The sequence below is a fragment of the Eptatretus burgeri genome, chromosome 18 (genome assembly GCF_056783735.1).
Source record: "Eptatretus burgeri isolate ZD-2024b chromosome 18, Ebu_testis_v1, whole genome shotgun sequence".
NCBI classification, from domain to species: Eukaryota; Metazoa; Chordata; class Myxini; order Myxiniformes; family Myxinidae; genus Eptatretus; species Eptatretus burgeri.
The window spans coordinates 657980-667500 of NC_140978.1; the positions used below are offsets into that span (position 1 = coordinate 657980).

Genomic DNA, 9521 nt, shown 5'->3' on the forward strand with positions numbered 1-9521 from the left:
CAATTTTAGAAATATGACCCAAATTGTTGACCTTTTGACCTCAAAATGAATAGACTTTTTGCTTATGGCTGATTACACCATTTGGTGAAGTTTTGTGAAGATCGGTTTAAAATTGACCGATGACCTTTTGGCCGATGTTGACCTCGCAAAACTTTGTTGCTTGACAGTCTCAGGGCCGGTGCCGACAATCTGCCAAAGGTTCGGAGTGATCGGTTGAGTGGTTTGGGCTTTAGGCGAGCAGACAGACAAACTAATAGACAGATCAACATACATGGTAAAAAATGTTTTTTAATCTGTATTGCGTATGTCTGAAAACAAAATATTACAAAATATGAATTATATTATAGTATTATAACGTAGGAATAACGAAAAGAGCACCTTTCGATGTTGCGTACGTCAACAGATATGCCTCCATCCACATTATTATGTCATTATATATACTTGTACCAAGTTTGAGTTAAATCCCAGAACCCAGATTAAAAATATTAAATAATTCTGGCTGCCAGACCATGTGTCCGATCAAGTTGAAATTTAAAACGCATTGTGTTTAGACTTGTTCCTTTGACTTGTCCCTACCTGGACAGATGGCCAAACGATTTCCCTTGGAGGCTTACAGCTGAGATTGTCGGAGATTATGGTGCACGCAGGAAAGAAAGGGCGGCAAAGGACTGAGGCACACGGGTTGGACTCAAACCCACGACAGATACATGGAAATCAAATACATTTTTGAAATATCATGCGAAATATAATTTTTGGCCATATCTCTCAATGGTGAAGAATCACTTTTAAAATTAAATGTCTTTTATCCAGATCCAGATCTTCACCAAAATCTAATCAGTTCGTCCTTGTCACACACCCAACCTGCCCACCAAATTTCATCCGGATCCGTCCACAACTTTTTGAGATATCCTGCAAACAGACAGACAGAGAGGGGTGAAAACATGACATCCTTCAGCTTTGGTGGCGGAGGTAATTTACTTTAATGCAGTGGTGTCTCTAAGTAATCATCATCATCACCAGTGTCATTTCACTTTGGAGTCATCATATTTTCACAGATGATTGTACTATAGAATATATCCATTGACGAATCATCATAGGACAGCGATCCACCGGCTCTCTAGTTTCGCACAACATGAGTTCTGTTGTATCAGCAACAATGCTCATGAACTCATATTGACATGATTCTTCACCATTGAGAGAGGGCCAAAAACGAGGGCATGATATCTCAAAAAGTTGTGGACGGATTCGGACAAAACTTGGTGGACACGAGTGTTTGACAAGGAAGGATTGATTCCATTTTGGTGAAGATCCGAATCCGGATCCGGATCCGAGAATTTTTTTAGTGATTCTTCACCATTGAGAGATAGGGCCAAAAACAATATTGAGCATGATATCTCAACAAGTTGACGGATTTGGATGAAACTTGGTGGACAGGTGGGATGTGCCGCAAGGACGAATTGATTCGATTTTGGTAAAGAACCAAATCCGGATCTGGATATGAGAATAATATAATTTTTCGTGATTCTTCACTATTGAGAGATAGGGCCAAAAATGATATCTGGCATGATATTTGAAAAATGTATTAAACGCGATATATTCTCATGGATCAGGCATTACGTGACGGAGGTATGCGCTCCACCAAGTGCCCTTCTCGTTTTTAAAGTGATTCTTCCCCATTGAGAGTTTGGGCCAAAAACGATACGTCGCATTATATTTCAAAAATATATTGGACCCGACATGTTCTCATGGATCAGGCATTGCGGGGCGGAGGTCTGTTCTCGACCGAGTGCCCTTCTAGCTTTAACTGGAATGATTGATCGGGGGGGGGGGGGAATGTTTATCAGTTTTGACTTTGGTGAAAAATATGACCACCAAAGCTTCCCCTCCCCCCACCCCCCTCTCTCATGAAGATTTCTGGGTTTTTTTCTGACTTCCCGTCTGCCCACAGGCCTTCCAGTCTTCCTGAGTGACCGTCAGAATCTGCTGCACGAGTTACAACAGGCTGGTACAACCATCGATCCAGTCCTTTCCCGCACTGTACCACAAGGCGTGGCTTTTCATCATGCCGGTATGGCTGCACTTGCTCTGCCATGTTAACCATGAACAGTTAAAACCAGTCCATGACTCAACCTTTATGAAAATATTTGCTTAAAGGTCAGTTTGTGACATTTGGTGTTTCATTCTCTTTACTCATAACTAAGTATAACATACCAGATTTCTCTTTCATTGTCTCTGTCTCACATTTTCTGTTTTCAGGATTGACAATGGGAGAGCGTGCTGTGCTGGAGGAGGCTTTTTGTCGTGGTCACCTTTCTGTTCTTGTGGCCACCACAACATTAGCTTCTGGAGTAAATCTGCCTGCAAGGCGTGTATTGGTGCGATCGCCACGTGCCTTGGGCCGTCCACTCAGCACCTTGACCTACCAGCAGATGGCTGGCCGTGCAGGCCGTTTTGGTTTGGATGTGCAAGGTGAGGGTACCGTATTGGTTGCTTGGTACATTGGTAAAATGTGTACATTGTTTCAGATCAGTGTTATTGAGATGTGGCGAAGGTAGATACCGTGGTAAAAGTTCAGCCAATTGCACTGTGGGGGAAAGTGTTTTGTACTTTGGTGAAAATGTTTTCAGTTAAAGGAATTCAGCGATTGTGGGTGAAGAAACCTGCTTACTTTCCAAGTTCATTTGTAGTCGGGTTGCACTGAACCAGATCAAGGCCAATACATCTAGGAGAGCTTAGGAATGAAAACAACTCGTGAGATAAGAGGGCCATGCGGCGCCAGACTGCTCTCATTGATCTTGCCGGCAATCAACTCCACTGGATCAAAGTCTGGCTGACAGGGTGCAAATGATATAAAATACCAACAAAGTAATTCAGAAGACAGGAGAGAGGCAGCATATAAGGAGAGAATGAGTGGCTGTGTACTGCATTTCTTGTGGCAGAATTCATTTCAATATAACTGGCTCATCCAGTAAAGAGGGACTCAGGAGACTTCTCTATATGACCCGGGATGGTTTAGCAACTCCAAAGCCCTGACTTAAAAGAACCAACTTCACCCCATTGTATGTTGATCAATCTATACTAACCAACTAGTCGGTCGACTCTTCAAATCAGCTGCCCTGCTGTTGTCTCGGAGAAGACTTCAAACCAGGCATCTCCTTGATGGCTGCATTGAGACTGTAGCCTGCCTGTTCCTTCCCTCTCATCACCTATTGCCAATACACATTGTCCTACACAGCGTGCAGTCCCAAATTCAACGTCACACACTGCTTGATCTCTGAACTTGGGTTTATCTGCATACTTCGGTGAAGCAAGGCTTCACCCTCTGAGGATTTTTTTCACTGCGACTGGCCTGTTCGGTTCATCCTGTGCGCATCCACTGGACAATATCCTTTTGTACATGTTCACAGCCGACTCTTCGCCCATTTGTAACCTGTTCGGGTTTATTTTGCAAACTGGTTACCTGGGATAAGTTACCACCTTGGAAGTCGTGAGGTAATCGATTGCTGCATTGATATCTGTGCCAACTGTATTTTAATAATTTGGGGATTCATAGGAAAGTCATTATGGGTTGCTTATAATCGGTATTGTTTTAAATATTGATAGTTGGGATTTAAAAAATTACTTGTTCAATATCCTTCTACCTCCTGTCGTATGTTGGTTTCACCGGTAAAATAACAAAGTGCACAATGGTGTGCTTAAACATTGTGACCCCCTCCCCCTCCCCTTTTCCACGTAAGTGATAATTATGATTTTCTAAGGGATAATGTTGTTAACAGCAGATTAAGTGTTGCGGAATGCAAACTCTGATGTACAATTAAGAGTAAATTTTAATTTCACAAAGCATCCAAACGTTGCATCAAAATGTTGTTAATTTATCCACCCTCAGCAACAAATGGTATGGGGTTTATTTATTTGTTAGATGAGGTAAATGAGAGGCTCTGTAATCCACTGTCCACTTTTTACCCCTCAGCCTGAATTGGCTAAGGGGTATTGTCATCATAGGCGTTGTCCGGCGGGCGTCTGGGCGTCCGTCCGGGCGTCCGTCCGGGCGTCTGTCAACTGTTGGTTTCCGTCAATTTCGAGGAGAACGCCTTGTCCGATTAAATCCATTTTTGCAGGGTGTGTTGGGGTTGAGTAGAGGAAGGTTCCTTTCGAAAATGGGCACGCTGCAATTTTCAATGTGGCCTCTATGGCAGCCATCTTGAAATTGGTTTCCGTCGATTTCGAGGAGAACGCCTTGTCCGATTAAATTCATTTTTGCAGGGTGTGTTGGGGCTGGGTAGAGGAAGGTTCTTTTCGATAATCAGTTCGATGCGGTATCCAATATGGCGTCTAGGGCAGCCATCTTGAATTTGGTTTCCAGACAATAACTTGAGAACGGCTTGACTTATTGATTTTATTTTTGTGTGATATAATGAGGATGTTTAGAGGAAGGTTCCTTTCGATATTCAGCACAATCCGATATCCAATATGGTGGCTAGAGCAGCCATCTTGAATTTGGTTTCCGGACAATAACTTGAGAACGGCTTCATACATTGATTTTATTTTGGCAAGGTATAATGGGGTTGAGTAGAGGAAGGTTCCTTTCCAAAATGGGCATGCTGCAATTTTCACTGTGGCCGCTACGGCAGCCATCATGAAATTGGTTTCCGTCAATTTCGAGGAGAACGCCTTGTCCAATTAAATCCATTTTTGCTGAGTGTGTTAGGGTTGAGTAGAGGAAGGTTCCTTTCAAAAATGGGCATGCTGCGATTTTCAATATGGCCACCATCTTGAAATTGGTTTGCGTCAAGGGGCTGAGGGGTTACGCCCGCTTTGCGGAGATATTTTTAAAATATATCCTCCCATGCAACAGCCATAATTTGGCTGCTTTGCCTGATGTTTTGTCTCATCTTGTTCATTTTCCAAGTCAAAAATCAAATCGTCTGCAATCATATCCAACGATAAGTCACTCACCATTGCTCATTCCCTTCAGTTGCCATTCTGATATTTTGCCCCGACATCAACCTATTTCGTTACAACATGACAATGTGGACAATTGGATTTTCTTCTTCAGGGTATAGGAAAGGCAGAGTGCAAGGTCATTTTGAAACCTCATCATTATCTTGGTTTCGTTTTGGAATTTTCTCACCCACTTGGTCCAAAAAATATCAAGAAAGGTATGTCCTTTAATTTAAGATGGATGAAGGGTGCAAGTGGTGGGGTCATTTTTTAGCTCGCCTGTTCGAAGAACAGAGAGCTATAGCGATACCCCCGGCGTGAGCGTCAGCGTGAAAATGTTAAAGTTTTTGGTGCAAGTTATTTTTTCCTTTCTAATGTTTTTATCTACCACACTATTTTTTATATGCCCAATATATATATATATATATATATATATATATATATATATATATATATATATTTATATATATATTTATATATATATATATATATATATATATTTATATATATATTTATATATATATATATATATATATATATATATATATATATATATATATATATATATATATATATATATATATATATATATATATATATATATATATATACATATATCGGGGCGTATTATGTGATACCGGTTGTCCGTCCGTCCTGTCTCTGTCTGTCTGTCTGTCTGTCCGTCCGTCCATCCATTCCTGTCCGCACTCTAACTCCCAAAGTTTTCTACTTTCACGTTTCATATCTGGTACATAGGTACAGACTGTGGAGACGGTATGTCGCGACATACGTTCGTCATCTAAAGTGGTTGCCATGGCAACCAGGATGCTGTTTTCCATGTAGTAGCACAATTCTGAATATACCTTCTTGTCCGGGCGTATATTGTGCTGACTTGCGCTCTTGTTACTGATTACAATATACAAATACATATATTGCTTTAAAATTATTTGGATCAGACTTCACTGCAATGCTTTATAAAAAATATTAATTATTAGACTAGTCTTTTAAAAACGATAAATGTATAAACAAGCGAGCATTGGGTGGCTTTGACACCAACTCTGGTTATATTAGCAGCCCTATAAAGTGTCACATATCTTTTAATCATATGTATGCTAATTATATAATTGCTCTGCCATCTTAACCATGAATAGTTAACCTGAAGAAAGACAGGGGTGCAAATTAACATTTTTATCCACCGGCCAGCAGGGCCGGTGACTAGGAAAAGTTACCGGCCCAGCAGAATTTCTACCGGCCCGATAAAATAAATACAAAAGTCACAAATTTGATATCAAACACTTTTAATATACTCACATGAGTGAGTTTGATGAGCAAGGTTGGTTGGTTGAGTGAGTTTGATGAGTGAGGTTGGTTGGATGAGTGAGTTTAATGGAGGAGGTTTGCAGAATGAGTGAGTTTGATGGAGGAGGTTGGGTGGATGAGTGAGTTGGATGGATGGATGAGTGAGTTTGATGAGTGGGAGGAGGAGGTTGTGGGTGATCGGGGGGGACCTTTTTGTGTGGGTGATGGGGGGACCTTTTGTGTGGGTTATGGGGGGCAGGGGGGTTGTGAGTAGTGCTGGGAGGGCATTTTTGTGGGTGATGGGGTGGTTGTCTGATGGACGATTGGGGGGGGGGGGTGTGGGTGATGGACGATGGGGTTGTGGGTGATGGACAATGGTGGGGGTACTACTCGTCCACCCAACATCACATATAAACTCACTCATCCACCTAACCTCACCCATCAAACTCACTCATTCACCCATCAAACTCACTCATTCACCCATCAAGCTCACTCATTCACCCAACCTCACCCATCAAACTCACTCATTCATCTAACCTCACTCATCTAACTCACTCATTAACCCAAAAGCCTCATCAAACTCACTCATTCACCTAAGATCACCCATGAAACTCACTCATTCAGCCAAATTCACTCATTTAACCAACCTGGGCATGAGAAAATGCGTCAAAACCACGCCAAACCGTCAAATCTCGCGCAATCACGCGTGATTTGGAACGAGATGAAAACAGACAAAATGGCCGCTGCAGAATTACCGGTGATTTCTGCGGACAAAAACAGTTCTAGTTGAGAAAAGTAGTAGAGAAGCTAGTACAAATTGTACAAAATAACAGGAATCACCGGTGATTCGCCAGCCGGGCAGGTAAGGCAGTATTGTGTACCCACCCAGCACAAAAGTTAGGCGCCATTGGTGACTGGGCAGCTGTTAATTTGCACCCCTGATTTATACGGCCAATGGCAAGCATCGCACTTGGCATGGGCGGGGTGTGTACTCGCCTCGTGCCATGTTGGACACTGAATAAAGAGAGTTGGATACACTGGAATCTCTGCTTATCTATTGTTGTGAACGTTACATATTGGCAGTGGTAAACTATCCAGTATGGAGCAATTTAATTCTCTGGACTCCTGTCTTGAGGGAAATGTAAGTGAAATCTGGAAATGCTGGGAACAACAATTTAGGTTTGACTTGAAGGCCACGGGGGCTCACGGCAAGTCAGAAGATGTGCAAGTTGCGATTCTCCTCCATTTTGTTGGGTGGGACGGACTGGAGGTGCTTAACACCTTTGATTTTGAAGACGGAGAGGACAACAACAAACTGGCTGATGTCCTGGATAAATTCGCACGCGACTGCGATCCTCGGAAATACACCTTGTTTGAGAGATATACATTTGGGAAGCACTCTCAGCACCAGGGGGAAACAATTGATCGGTTTTTTACGGACTTGAAGAAGATGATTAAAAAAAAAACAGTACAAAGAACCTAGATGCGTTATGATTCGTGATCCCTTGGTGTTTGGAATCAGCGACGTGAAAGTGCAAGCACACCTTAGTGAAAATGTTGATGATCTTAACAGAAGAGAAAACACTTCTATTTCCATACTAGTGAAGCGACTGCCAGCTGGCTGAAGAAAATGAGAATTACAGCTGATATAATAAGCCCATCCAAGCTGTTTCTGAGAGGAGAGGAAACCTTCACCAGGTCATGAGGTGTCACATAACTGTCGGAAATGCGGCCATAAACATCATCCAAGGCAGTGTCCAGCCTTCGGTAAAACCTGTTACATGTGTGAAAGTGAAGATCATTTCTCCAAAATGTGCATAAACCGCAAAAAGAAAATACACACTTTACGGAAAATCATATGTCGAGGAGCCGAAGGAGGTGATGACAGTGATGGCTCGGATTCAAGGGAATTGCTCATCAACCAGCTGAATACGAATGGCAAGGTCATAAATTTCAAACTGGATACAGGCACAGAAGCCAACGTGCTGCGTCGGAGTGTTTATCGAAAACTTCCGGTGCAGAAGAACCAGCAACAAGCAAATGTGGTGCTATCGTCCAATGGCAATCATAAGGTGTCACCGGAAAGCAAGGTCTTGACTGCTCAATCAATGACGTCAAACACAGCTTGGAGTTTTATGTCGTAAATGTGTCATCTCCACCCATTCTTGGACTAAAGGCATGCACACACCTGGATCTAGTTTGGAGAAGTCACACAGCAACGGAGACTTGTCCGGACAAGGAGAAATGGTTGCGCAGGAATTTGATGATGTATGTGAGGGGCGTGGAGAAATGCCGGATGAGTACCATATTGAATTGAAAGCTGGTGCAACTCCGGTAATTCACCCACCAAGAAGAGTAAGTACCACTTGGCCATGATAAACTCAAACAAACCTTGAATCATTTGAAGAATGATGAGGATTGTATCAAAGGTGGATAAACCCGCAGACTGGCTTTACAGTCTAGTAATTGTTAAAAAGAATGGTTCCCTGCATCTGTTTAGACCCTAAAGATGTGAACGAAGTGGTCAAGCGCAAGCAGTACAGAATACCTACAGCAGAGGACATTGCTTCCAGACTAAGTAAGGAAGGTGTATTCTCCATATTGGATGAGAAAGATGGCTTTTGGCAGATCAAGTTGGATAGTGAAAGTTAATTGTGTGCATGTAACGTGCCATTTAACCATTACAGATTCGATCAGTGCCCTTTTGGGATCTGCTCTGCCCGAGAGATTTTTCAAAAATATTTAATTACCATGCAATTAGATTCTCATGCAAAAACAATCGGTACATGTATGGTAAAGCTGTGGTAGTTGAAACGGACCATAAGCCACTTGAGATGATCAGTAGGAAGAATCTCAGCAAAGCTTCACCCCGACTTCAGAGATTGCTTCTTCGACTGTTTCATTACTCCATAAACATTGTATACAAGCCAGGTCCTCAAATGTATGTCACTGATCCATTGTCACTTGCCTACATCCAAGATGATTCGGTTGACAAAAACCTCATGGTGAACATGGAGGTCAAGGTACATAGTATCATCATAACTCTTCCTATATAACTAAAGGGAAGTTAAAGGAAATGCAGCAAGGAACATCAGAGGATGACTGTCTTGTGGAGCTGCAGAGACTTGCAAAATACGGCTGGCCAACCACAAAGTGGTGTGTGTGTCCGAGTGTGGTTTACATCACTGGAATATAAGGGATGAGGTTCATGAGACTGAGGGACTAGTTTTCCTGGGTGACAAACTCATCATTCTGGCCAGAATGAGAATGGAAGTCCTTAC

General features: G+C 42.3%; 1 protein-coding gene across 1 annotated transcript in view; it reads left to right on the plus strand.

Annotated features, from left to right (window-relative positions):
- LOC147008450 (DNA polymerase theta-like) overlaps positions 1-9521 on the plus strand; it is a 96692-nt gene that overhangs the window by 57872 nt on the left and 29299 nt on the right. Inside the window, exons 11-12 of the mRNA XM_085863640.1 lie at positions 1949-2068; positions 2257-2469. Coding sequence (XP_085719766.1) covers positions 1949-2068; positions 2257-2469 — 333 coding nt within the window. The remainder of the gene's footprint in view (positions 1-1948; positions 2069-2256; positions 2470-9521) is intronic.